General features: G+C 44.5%; 1 protein-coding gene across 1 annotated transcript in view; it reads left to right on the top strand.

Moving 5' to 3' along the window:
• Positions 1-671: 671 nt before the first annotated feature.
• The window catches only part of LOC311329465 (FERM domain-containing protein 7), a gene marked incomplete at both ends in the record, with an annotated part of 28,801 nt that continues 15,847 nt past the window's right edge, over positions 672-13,625 (top strand). Inside the window, 2 exons of the mRNA XM_084463310.1 lie at positions 672-1,132; positions 1,412-2,045. Coding sequence (XP_084319436.1) covers positions 672-1,132; positions 1,412-2,045 — 1,095 coding nt within the window. The remainder of the gene's footprint in view (positions 1,133-1,411; positions 2,046-13,625) is intronic.

Consider the following 13,625-nt stretch of genomic DNA (forward strand, 5'->3'; position numbering starts at 1 on the left):
GAGAGAGTGAGAGAGTGAGTGAGAGAGAGAGTGAGAGAGAGAGAGAGAGAGAGAGAGAGAGAGAGAGTGAGAGAGTGAGAGAGAGAGAGTGAGAGAGTGAGAGTGAGAGAGAGTGCGAGAGAGAGAGAGAGAGAGAGAGAGAGAGAGAGAGAGTTAGAGAGAGTGAGAGAGAGAGTTAGAGAGAGTGAGAGTGTAGACTGAATACATAGGAGGGAGGGTTGGTACTGTATCTCTCCAACAACAACAGCCACTCCCTCTTCTCCTCCTTCTCTCCTCTCCCATCCTCCTCTCTTCTCCTCCTCTCCTTTCCACTCCTGTATTACACACACACACACACACACACACACACACACACACACACACGCACACACACAGGGCAGCCATCACTGAGCGACTGCTCTCATTACAGTTTGAACGCCACACTCGAACAGAAGCCGTCTTCGGGCGGAGCCAACGACCAGATCTCACGATGGCCAGACAGTGAGTATAAGAGGTCTTCAACTGATAACAATACAACGATAAGAAAACAAGGAAGCTTCACAAAGACAATAAATGCCTTGGAAGAGTCCACAGCTCTGACAATATTAACAAATCTGTCTTTTAGGGGTTAAGGAGATCCGTTTGTAATTCACAGGCAGTAAACTGTTCACTCTCTCTACAGGGTTAATGCCATGCCATCAAAGTTCAGGGTTTTCAAAAGCACCCTGATCAAACCAGGGCCTCCTGACCGATATCAGCTGGTGCCCAAGAAAGAGAGTCTGGATGGTGAGGATGAAAAACACTGCCGACTCCGGAGATGGACATTTGGAGAGAAAGACCCGAAAACGACCAATAAAACCGTCCTGATGGTGGGACGCAGAGCGACGGGGCAGTCCACCTTCATCAACGCCCTGGTCAACTATGTCCTGGGCGTGGAGCTTGAAGACAAGGTCTGGTTTGAGATTGTGCAAGGGGACAAAAGAAGTCAATCTGAGAGTGAGACGCCTGGGGTGACTGTGTATGAAATTTTCGGGCGGCGCGAGAGCTGTAGAGTCCCCTACTCTCTCACCATCGTGGACACCCCGGGGTTCGGAGACGGCAGAGGGATCGAAGAGGAGGGAACGGTAGCGGACAAACTGCACGACTTGTTTAGGTCAGAACAAGGAATTCATGAAATCGATGTCATGTGTATTGTGACGACGATGGAAGGAAGCAAACCGAATAACAGTCAGGAGTATGTTATTAACGCGGTTGTTGATTTATTTGGCAAAGACGTGGAGAAGAACATTGTGCTCCTCCTGACTCACTCTGAAGGACGTCCAAGGTTTGCATGGTCAGTCTCAAAGATGGATACTTTTTTCAAGTTTCTGGATGACAAAGCAACACCCCGAAAGTTGAAAGTGAGCACGGATGTTTTGCGAGAGCGTGTCAGGATGAAGGCTTGCATCGGCGCCTCGAAGAACCGCATCGAGCTGTGTGACAAAAAGCTGAAGCAGATGAAGCAGATCAAAGGAGCTTTAGATCAACACAAACCAGATGTGCAGGCGAATGGAAACTTCACCATGTTGGTGGACGAGCCCTACAAGAAGAGAGAGGAGATACGCACCTGGTGGGAAAGCAAGGCTTTGAGCTGCCTCACCTGCGAGGAGACCTGCCACTACCCAGGCTGCACCGGGGCACCAACTCCCTGGCGCTGTGAGGTCATGGCGAAAGACGACCGCGGCGTTGCAAGCTGCACCTCATGTCGCGGAAGATGTTCCTACGCAGATCACGTCAGAGGCACCTGGAGGTACGTGACCAAGACCCGTAGGGTTAGAAAGACGTACGAAGACGTGAAGAAGGAATACGCAACGAAGGAGGCGGCGGCCGGAGGAGGAGAGAGTGTTCTGACTGGACTCCAGGCGGAGATGAGGAGGATTCAAGATGAGAAAAACAACATGGTGGAGGAGGCCTACCAGCTCATCCTCAGTCTGGAGGCCACGGCCCTGAACGCGTATTCACGGTCCGTTCACACACACCTGGACTTCCTCGTAGAGAAGCTGAAGGAGACAGGAGACACGAGGAAGGTCCGGAAACTGAAGGAGATAAAGCAACAAGTTTCGCACTTGTCCCTGTGTCATTGCAATTCGCTAACGCTCGCTCACGCTGGGGCTGTTTTTTGGTCAACAAAGTGCAACACATGAACAACCTTTTCAAGACCTTTTAAGGACTTGTTCACTCTTAGCTTCTTTTTCCAGAAAAAGGCAAAACGGCCTTCTGAGCTTATTCAGCGATTCCTGCCGGAGTATTCTGTAACCTTACCAACGCTGCAGCTATATAACCCTGTCTCTTCTTCATCGTGATTGGTCAGCTGTCAGAAAGAAGCTTGACATAAAAATATTTTTTAATGGTATTATATAATGTTGCTTTTTGCCATTAAATCTCATATTAGTCAATCATTCTTATGATAACAACACGTCTTATGAAGTGATTTTTGAGTGTTAGCATGTTTTGCTTGTGGTCCATGATCCCTGTAACAATGGTCGCTCTTGAAGTCTCAACATTTTAATAAAATGCGTTCTTCTGTCTGACCACCAGATGGCGCCATTGCTTTGTTATTTATTTCCCTGGAGTGATGACGTCCAGGCCTGATGGAGTCATCCATGCCCTCTGTGAATTATCTAGAAATACCACCTTCCCCCTTCCCTTTTCCTATCTCCATGTTCTCCTCTATGCAGCTGTTACCAATCCTGTCATTGTCAAATCAGTGATTTCAAAGAAGGAAGGAATCAAGCATTTCAGAGGACAGGGCTTCCTCAACCCTGCATGACAGGAGAACAGGTGACGCTACCTGAACACCAGCGCGTTCCTCCTACTCTTCACAATGAGCTTTGAGAAGGAGACAAGGAATTAACCTTAATAATGCATTGTCTCGCTTTAGATCCACTACTGCAAAATTGCATAATAAGTGCATAATTAACTGCTAATAAATGCATAATAAGTGCATAATTAACTGCTAATAAATGCATAATAAGTGCATAATAGCAGTCGTTAAACAGTTAACAAGCTTCTTATAAGTGCTTATAAATGTATTTTAATCTAACAATAAACGTGTTTATTATGTTATTATTAAACACTTGTATAGTCTTGTTTACACATAATAATGTCTTATAAGCATGTTATAAGGATTTGTAAGGTCCTTATTACCTATTAACTAACTAATCCAAGTGTGGACTTGAGCTATATAAGGGATGGGGTTGGGATTGCAAACAGATGCTGGGGCATGTGCGCCTTTCATAGACTAAGTACTATCTTACATTATTATGTATTTAAAATGTCCTGTTTTGAGTTTTGACCTAAGTCATGAAGACTTTTATTTTGAAGGTTGGTCCCACCCAACCAGTAGAAGGAGGAAGGAGGAAGTGACTTTCTGGATAAACGCGCGTCAACAGGCTCTCTAGTCAGATGAGTCCTGGCTCGTGTGGGTGCGAACCACGTAATCTTCATCTTCATCACACACACCAAACGAACATATTCTTTTGTTTTTGTTCCTTTATACACTTTCAACCAACGTAGATAATATCATTGATTGGAAAACACGGTCATAAGGACAAGTGAAAGCAACGATCAGGTGAGTTGAAAGCACAATCACTGATGCCAGGGCCTCATTTATCAGAGAGCGTGTAAATTCAGGTGTAAAAGATGATGTACGACGAAAACGAGAAAAGGACGGACTGCCGCGTACGACGAGAATATTATACATATATTATATACACGCTTTTCGGATCTATTAAACATGACATATCTATTAAACATGGCGTATCTATTAAACATGACATATCTATTAAACATGACATATCTATTAAACATGGCGCACACGCTGCACCCCCCACGGTTTCCTAGAAGAGCAGACGCGCGTCATGTTCCTTCCTCTACACGCTCAAACTCAACCATATATGGTGACAACCATGACAGTGAACAACGTGGTTCAACGGAAGGAACCGACATGATAAGATGGCGTGGAGCAAAGGCAAGACAATTACATTTTTGGAAAAACGCGTAAAGAAGAGAAACTTTTTGGAGACGGAGGTGCATGTGCTTGTTGGTGAGGTCCACGCGAGGAAAAAAATCATCTTCGGAAGATATTTGTACTAGCCTACCTTTGTCTGATTGCTCCTACAGTTTAGGTAGCCTACTGTACGTTTCGTGCATCCTGTATTTGGCGTAGGCTACACGGACATGCTGTATTATGTGGCTGTGAGGAAAGCAAACATTCTGTGGTAGGCTATGATTGATTTAGGACCAAAAACAGGGAACGATAACACAGATGATCACTTCATAATGTTAGACCACATTAAAGATTTTCCCCTCTGGGAAATTAAGACTCTCATCTAAATCACCCGGTAAATCACACTTAAGCATTTATTTGGCTGCCAACAGAAAAACATATCAAATCACACATTCACTCACAAACGCACTCACACACCTCACACAGTCACCCACCAACAGACAATAAAATGGTAACAATGTGAACCTTACTTGTTTGTGTCTTCATAGCTGGCGCATGACCTCAGTGTGGGCCCTTTGGCCCCGCTGGTAACCCTCATGACGGGGAGGGGGCTGAGGGCTTGGGTCCTCATTTTTTGTGGGGTCTTGACTGGTTCTCATTCTTATCAGCTTTGAATATATATCTTGGCAAACATAACACAGGATGATGTACAAGGAGGGGACAGATACCTAGTGAAAGTACTATTGGTTGCTAGTAAAAAGATAATAATGAGGGCTTGGTATAAGGTGGAACCCCCAACCAAGGAGCAGTGGTGGGTGTTGTGGAGGAGATTTATGTTAGGGAGAAGTTCACGCATGCATTGAGGATGCAGGAAGGAAAGTTTGAAGGGAGATGGGAAAAATGGATGGATTATAGAAGGAAGTGTGATGATACCACTAATATTGAAATTGTAATATTTGAGTAAGAGAAAAAAGCTGCATTGTGACTTGATGGAAGTACCCATAAGCTGTTATTGTTAGTTTTGATGTTTTATTGTATTGTCGTATGGATGGAAAATGCAAATAAAGATTAAAGTAAAAAAGAAAAAGAATATGTATCTTGGCTATGCACACACCAACAAGCCAGCCGTCACGCGCAGCGCCTGCCTCCAGTCTAGCCCCTACCCTGCTGTGCGCCAGGATGAATGAGTCATGCGTGGAGCCAGGCCACCGTGCCACTACACTTGTGATGAGCATCTCGGCGTCACATATGATTTGGGTATTTATAGTGTGCACATTTTTGCGATTCACATAGACGTATTAATTCACTGATGGTGCCCTTATGTGGGTGCAGTCGCCATCGCCGTCACCTCTTTGGAGTTCTATCTCGGCCAGCAGGCCGAGTAGCGCCGAATTCATTTTGTCTCGCATTACGCACAGGAGGACTGTCATTTATATGCTCACCAAACAGCAAACAGGTCCACATGATCACATATTAATGACAATCTAATTGGTCAATTATTGCCGTTTGATGGAGTGCCTGCATTAGGTGTGTGAGGACATATTGCGCAGAAAGGTTTGGGACAGTGCATAGAGCATGTCCTTTTTGGTAATATTAGACTGAAATAAAATAATGAAGACAGCACGTATTATATTGACACGTCATTTATTTGACTTTACAAATGGCCATCAATGTGTCGATTCATCGATTCATTCATTTTTCAGCACCGCGCCCGCAGGGAGAGCTCCCCTAGCGATGTATCTTGGGATGGACCTTACGATGTATCTTCAGGCGCCCACTAAGGGGATAGTCTGGGAAACACTCGTAGGAAAAACTGCCCTTTAGCCAAGGTAGACCTTGAGAAGCGTCGTAGAGCGCCAAGGTACAGCGAATCTGGGAAATGCGGCCTAAACAGCAGACAGTTAAGAGTTCTAACTCAGCCCTAGTATGTCAAATTAATTCAAATAATATCTAATAACACACAGCCCTAGTATTTCAAATTAATTCAAATAATATCTAATAACACACAATTTCCAGTACAACACGAATCCTGAGTAAGGTTAAAATCAGGGAGTAAAAACGATAGGCCGGGTGAAATGACTGTTTTAAATCCCATTCTTTGACAGATGGTGACATTTTCAATGTGACCATTTCTTATTCTGCCTTTCTCACCTTAGAAAACTCATTACAGTACATAATTACATTATTCATTTAGCTACATTATTACATTATTCATTTAGCTGACATTGATTGCATTTAACGTAGGTAGTCAGTGTTCGGTTACACTGTACTCACCACAACTCACAAATGCATCTCCTTTCTAAACAAGTAACCAAGAGCATAATGTAGTATTGAAGGCAAAGTGCAATAATCGCAATCTAAAAATATAATAGGCTTAAGAGGGAGGAATGTGGTTGTACTTCTTGAAGAGGTGAGTTTTGAGCCTTTGTTGAAAGATGGGCAGTGACTCTTCTGTCCTGACACCAGTGGGCAGAATAATCACTCTACATTTGAATATGTCACAGCGGCTGGTGATTTGGTCCGCAACTCGGCAAACCCCGAAATGCGCTAGAGGGCAAAATAAATCAAAAAACGTTTTTTTTCGTTTTTTGTTTTTTTGTGTATTACCAAAGTTGAAGTTGTGAAGAACCCACTTACTATAACAGACAACAGTTTTAGGTTCACGAAATATGTATAATTAGTCTGCAAACTAAGCTCGTTTTTTTGGTTGATTTCGAGCTGGGCTTGGGGGCGGGCAGATCGATTAGCATGATTTGTTTTCATTGGCTATTGCTTCCGGGTTCTCCGCCCCCCACCCTTCCCCAACACGCCGGCTTTGTCTACATTTAGTCCCAAGTTCAACCATGGATGCTACAGCTTTTGCTAAAGAGAAGACGGGGATGGCATCCAGGACATGGAAAGAGTTTTAAGAGAAGCTAAAACTCCAGCAGAGCAGGACTCGTTCGTACACGGAGTTTTATTCTTGATGACCTGTGATACAGAGATGACTGTATCAACAAAGCCAGTTGCTACCAAGCGCAGAGTTGCGTCGAACGAGGTACCAGATTCACACCACCGCCAAGCATTCTGCTTTGCTTTGGGGTAAGCTGATCTTTATACTATCTGTGCTGTTTACATTACATTAACGTTAGTCGTTTAGCAGAAGCTCCTTTCTAAACAAGTGACTAAGTCTAGCTAGCATAACAAAGGCACTAGCACTAACTAACATAGGCTAGCTAGCTAACGTTAGCTAACATGCTAGTTAGCTGAGCTAGCCCTTTGTTCCTAAACTAGCCAGCTAATCTATTTAATCAACACATTCTGGTACTATTTTATCTATATGGAGTGCTAGTACTGTGGGCAATAGTTGAATGTACTTTCTTCCTTCTATTCTATTGCAGTTTTGATGCTGAGAGACCTGGCATGGTTGTGGCCAGAGAACACCGGGATGCACCGGCAGTCGAGTTTCAGCTGCTGCGCAAGCCTGATGTCCTGCCCCCCAGAGAAGGTCTTCTTGTGCAAGCCCCACCCGGACTGGACATGGCCAGACAGACGTATCTCTTTGACAAGATCAGAGAGTTCTGTTCTGATGAGGGACGAGACGTCACATGTCCCCCTCCAAACTCCACAGCAGCTCAGAACAAGACTGTCCGCTTGTAGATTCACTGCAGATCATCAGGACGGACAGCACTGCAGGAGAAAGGCCACAGCCTTTTCCTGTTTGTATACTGAAGCGTTGCTTGTTCTCTTGCACAGACTTGCCCACACTTGCACAGACTGCATTGTTAGAATATTGAATACTGAGCTGAGTACTGTTGTTATTACCTTGAGTATTGAGATGGGGACTGTTATTACTTTGTTGTACACTTGATCACAATGAACACTATGCACCTTGTCTATAAAACAGACAACTGACTGTACACTTTAACACTTAGACTGTTGCCTTTTTTTGTACACTTAACTACTTATGCTTGTACTTTATATCATGCATGTGACAATAAAGAACATTAAATTTGAACTTCATCTTATATTGTGTTGTGAATGCAGTTAAGAACAAGATTAATACTGACTCAAAGAGTGTGGGGTCATCAGTGAGAGAGCACCTCACTTGGCTGCCACTCTCAGGTAATACCCCAAGTTGACAGCCACTCTGACAGATAATGACAGATCGTCCAGTGGGGGACTGGCTGGGGGTGCGGTTACCAGGCTATTGTTCACGCCCATTACCTGGCAGTCAGAGGTGTGAAAATGTTGGAGAACTTTGGAGGAGGAATTCTCAGCTAAGTTGATTTGGCAGTACTAGCATTCAAATAAGCATATCTTCTTCAACTATGTTCAGATTTCAATGTATGAGACCTCATTTGAAAGCTTACAATCTGCACTTTCATAATCTGTTAAAAACTGAAAAATGACCTTTGCCTAGTTGAGGACCAAATTACCAGCGGCGGTCACATATATATTGCAGGCATGAGAATCCTTTTGTCATAGAAATTATAGTTTCATCATCTCCTTTTGTAATTCACCATCTCCCTCAACCTTTCACATAGCTGTGCTAACCTAATTCATGACAGGATGACCTCCAGGAGGTCCACACACCTAGAAATCTGTCTACTCCAGAATAACCATCCTTTGTCCCTTTGTCTCTTCAAGAAATTACCGCCTTTTCTTATGTCACGTGTCTGTATTCTCGACCACTGTTGATGACGCCTGCCATTTAATATGACGTACAATGGGTTAGCCAATCACATCCCGGAGTGCCATACCTGTGTTTTGCTTGAATATAAGGCAGCGCAAGACCAGGGGGCGGCACTTCTTTGGACAAACCACTCATGTGCGTTGTCCAGGAAGTCCTTGCGCTCGTATGTTTTCTCAATAAACCAGACTTAACCTGTTTGAGCGAATCTTGGTAAATCCTTTTTGACTAGATCAGTTAAAATCCATTACACTTTTTAATTTTTTCTCTCTCTCTCTCTCCCAGGAGTGATGTCATAGGTGACTCGGGTGTTCTCCTGCTCCGAGTGCCCGTTCTCCTACACCTCCCGGATCTACCTCCAGAAGCACATCAAGAGGAGCCATGACAACCTCCATGTCTCTCTCCTGGGAAATGGAGATATCAAACCAGAGACTCTCTCCTCCTCTAGAGGACTTCCTACCACCACCCCCCTCACCCCAGCTCCCGCCTGGAGACAGAAAAGAAACAGACAAGCCAAGAACGTACCACTGTGAGTGTGGGAAGAACTTCACTCAAATGGTTAATCTCAGATTACACCAGCGTGTTCATACAGGAGAGAAGCCGTACCACTCTGACCAGTGTGGGAAGAGCTTTGGTAGAGAGGACACTCTCAGGACACACCAGCGTGTTCATACAGGAGAGAAGCTGTACCACTGTGACCAGTGTGGGAAGAGCTTCGCTCATTCAGGAGGTTTAAAGACACACCAGCGTTTTCATACAGGAGAGAAGCCGTACCACTGTGACCAGTGTGGGAAGAACTTCGCTCACTCAGGAGATTTAAAGACACATCAGCGTGTTCATACAGGAGAGAAGCCGTACCACTGTGACCAGTGTGGGAAGAACTTCGCTCATTCAGGAGTTTTAAAGACACACCAGTGTGTTCGTACAGGAGAGAAGCCGTACCACTGTGACCAGTGTGGGAAGAGCTTCACTCGGTCAGGAGGTTTAAAGACACACCAGCGGTTTCATACAGGAGAGAAGCCGTACCACTGTGACCAGTGTGGGAAGAGCTTCACTCGGTCAGGAGGTTTAAAGACACACCAGCGGTTTCATACAGGAGAGAAGCCGTACCACTGTGACCAGTGTGGGAAGAGCTTCGCTCGGTCAGGAGGTTTAAAGACACACCAGCGGTTTCATACAGGAGAGAAGCCGTACCACTGTGACCAGTGTGGGAAGAGCTTCGCTCATTCAGGAGTTTTAAAGACACACCAGTGTGTTCGTACAGGAGAGAAGCCGTACCACTGTGACCAGTGTGGGAAGAGCTTCGCTCATTCAGGAGTTTTAAAGACACACCAGTGTGTTCGTACAGGAGAGAAGCCGTACCACTGTGACCAGTGTGGGAAGAGCTTTGGTAGAGAGGACACTCTCAGGACACACCAGCGTGTTCATACAGGAGAGAAGCCGTACTACTGTGACCAGTGTGGGAAGAGCTTCACTCAAAAGGGTCATCTCGTATTGCACCAGCGTTTTCATACAGGAGAGAAGCCGTACCACTGTGACCAGTGTGGGAAGAGCTTCGCTCACTCAGGAGATTTAAAGACACATCAGCGTGCTCATACAGGAGAGAAGCCATACCACTGTGACCAGTGTGGGAAGAACTTCAGTGTAGAATCTAGTCTCAGGACACACCAGCGTGTTCATACAGGAGAGAAGCCGTACCACTGTGACCAGTGTGGGAAGAACTTCAGTGTAGAATCTAGTCTCAGGACACACCAGCGTGTTCATACAGGAGAGAAGCCGTACCACTGTGACCAGTGTGGGAAGAGCTTCGCTCATTCAGGAGTTTTAAAGACACACCAGCGGTTTCATACAGGAGAGAAGCCGTACCACTGTGACCAGTGTGGGAAGAGCTTTCCTCGGTCAGGAGGTTTAAAGAATCACCAGCGTGTTCATACAGGAGAGAAGCCGTACCACTGTGACCAGTGTGGGAAGAGCTTCGCTCACTCAGGAGATTTAAAGACACATCAACGTGTTCATACAGGAGAGAAGCCGTACCACTGTGACCAGTGTGGGAAGAGCTTCACTCGGTCAGGAGGTTTAAAGACACACCAGTGTGTTCGTACAGGAGAGAAGCCATACCACTGTGACCAGTGTGGGAAGAGCTTTGCTCAGTCACGAAATTTAAAGACACACCAGCGTGTTCATACAGGAGAGAAGCCATACCACTGTGACCAGTGTGGAAAGAGCTTCCCTCGGCCAGGAGATTTAAAGAAACACCGGCGTGTTCATACAGGAGAGAAGCCGTACCACTGTGACCAGTGTGTGAAGAGCTTCACTCATTCAAGGGGATTAAAGACACACCAGTGTGTTCAAACAGCTCATCCAACAGCTTCACAGAGTTCACCGAGGCCTGCCTTAACAACAGCCCTGTCCATGTAGGTAAGTAGTGTGAGTGAGAGAGAGGGAAAGTAAGAGAAAGGTTTTTGTTTGTGTGACAGTTTTGTGAGCGCACAGTGTTGCCCCCTGGTGGATGAATTGATATCAACGGTCTTTTACTTTCCAGAAGATCTTTATTGTTTGTATTCTGAAGATCTTTATTGTCCCTGAAGGGCAACTAGATATACTGTACAACGACACATACAGCACAACACATGAAGTGAAGGAGGCAGAGGGTGTGAAGGAGGTGGGGGCAGATGGTCACAGTGAATCAGACACTGTCCATCTCTCTCTCTCTCTCTCTCTCTCTCATTCCCACTTTCCATCTCTCTCCTCTCAGGTTCACCAACTCCTACAGAAGAATCGATAGAGAAGAGAAGGACCACTGTCGTGGAAGTTGGAATGGACCTGGTTTCTGAAAGACCTTTCCCTGTTCGGATGCACGCACACACACACACACACACACAATAACATGGCATAGCAATAGGTGCCTTGCTTGCTTGCAGTCAGGCCAACAACCATCCTGTGTTCTTCACTGGTGTTATAGCGCCAACTAGAGCTTTGGGATGAGAACACCGGTGAATCGTCAAGCCTGAATAACACCTGTATTCTGGGTGTATGGCTGGATCCTAATTCACCCCTTGGCCCTATCCCTTACTCCTAACACTTAATTTTGCGCAGTCATGTTTATGGGTAGGGCCGTCCCAATCTTCGAGGTGTCATCTGCAGGGCTACATAGCCCTCGCCATTTTTCAGACTCAACACTTCAAACCAAGGGCTATGAGAAAGCAACAAAAGATCGCCGCACATTTCCAAAATACTATATCATTTAAAGGTTTTTTTTAGGCGGTAATGTACTTGTTTAACTTCAAATCTGTGGTCAAGGTATCAAGATGGAGCCAATTTGAAAATTGACGTTTTCGGTGCTAGCTGGCCATCCAGATGACTCGGCGGTCAGCGCTCATGGTACAGCGCCGACAACAGCCTTATCTCGCCAAATGGTTTAGAGATTTGCCGCGGGCTCTAATGTCTGTGTCGTGGTCTGTTTTGGGTCGGCTAACATTAGGTGGACAATCGCATAAAAGCATCAATGTAGCCTAATATTAAATTCTTTAAGAAAGATTCAAAAACTGATAAGCATTGTATTCTTTTTGTTTAATATCGTTTACATTTTAGAGCTTTTCTTTTTAACAAGCATAACCTGACGAATAATCGCTATGGCATGCTGATGTCTTAGCTAAGAACATTGTTGTAAGGCTGATTTGTGCATGAGTCACATTTTGACACATTTTCATGTTGCATTTCTCCCCTTATATATATATATAAGTATATGAGTGACACTCGAAATTTGACTAGTCTACCAACGAAGTTGCTGCACTTGTTACCGCTCCGTGCAGACGGGCAGATTAGACTAGAGGACCTACTGATGACGTATCGGTCTTGAAGGGGTGTCCCGTTTCATAGGGGAAGATTTCAACCCACTAGCCCTTGACTCTGTTCCAAGGGGTAGGGGTAAAAATGAGAAAATGGATTCGGCCTGTGTGTCCATTGTGTTTTTTTTGTGCCGTGTTATATTTCATGGGGAGCAAGGTTCATTTTCGCAAGTGAGACTGTGTAGCCCAAAACGCTGACCCCTGACCCCTGGCCCCTGACCCCTGACCCCTGGCTGGGCCCATCAGGAGTGAAGTGCTCACCTGGCCAGGCGGCATCAAGAGCAGCGCTCCTCATTGTTCTGGGAGATCCTCTCCACTCTCAACCTTTTGCTTAGTCTTGGCATTTTGTGACAGTTTTATTTCACACCATACATGAACTTCCATTTTACTATTTCACCACAAGATGGCGCCACAGCTCAATTATAGGTCTGGTGACGTCATCCAGACCCTCAATTAAAGTCCTTTGCCTTCTTTTGACGTTAGGTTTGCTTCTTAACTATTTTTTTTAACTATTTTTTATATTTTGTTTGGTTTTCACATCACTCAAATACATTAGACACATAATTTCCTTTAATGCTTTGTCTGTTTGAATTTGATACATTGTTATATAACAAACCTTAAATATTGTAGTAGGCTACATTTCTTTACAGTAGGCTAATACGACCACAAAATATCTGACGTATAATCTGTCTTAATTGAAACACATCTCTGTGAAATGATTTTCTTACTGTTGGAGAGATTTTGTTGAGATTTCTTTTAAAAATTACTTTGTTTGCCTTTGTTTTGCCGTGACGATGCAATGCTTAATTTGTAACCAGCACCTGCTGATTGTTATATGTAAAAATAACCATAACAATCATTATTTTTAATGATGATTCATAATATTTTTTTATTTTTATGTTATTTTTTGCTTTTGACATTACATCTGTAGACAGTTAATCTTTCTGATCATAACAGGAAATGTATTTCTCTTTATTATGAGGTGATTTTTGAATGTTACCTTATTGGCTGGTCATCTTGTGGTCCATGATCCCTGTAATCTCTTGACAAATTAAATAAAATGTGTTTTGCTGTTGACCACTAGATGGCGCCATGGCTTTGTGATTGTTCTCCCTGTCCAGGTGATGATCCCTTCTTT

Source organism: Borostomias antarcticus (assembly GCF_949987555.1).
Source record: "Borostomias antarcticus genome assembly, contig: scaffold_185, whole genome shotgun sequence".
Lineage (NCBI taxonomy): Eukaryota > Metazoa > Chordata > Actinopteri > Stomiiformes > Stomiidae > Borostomias > Borostomias antarcticus.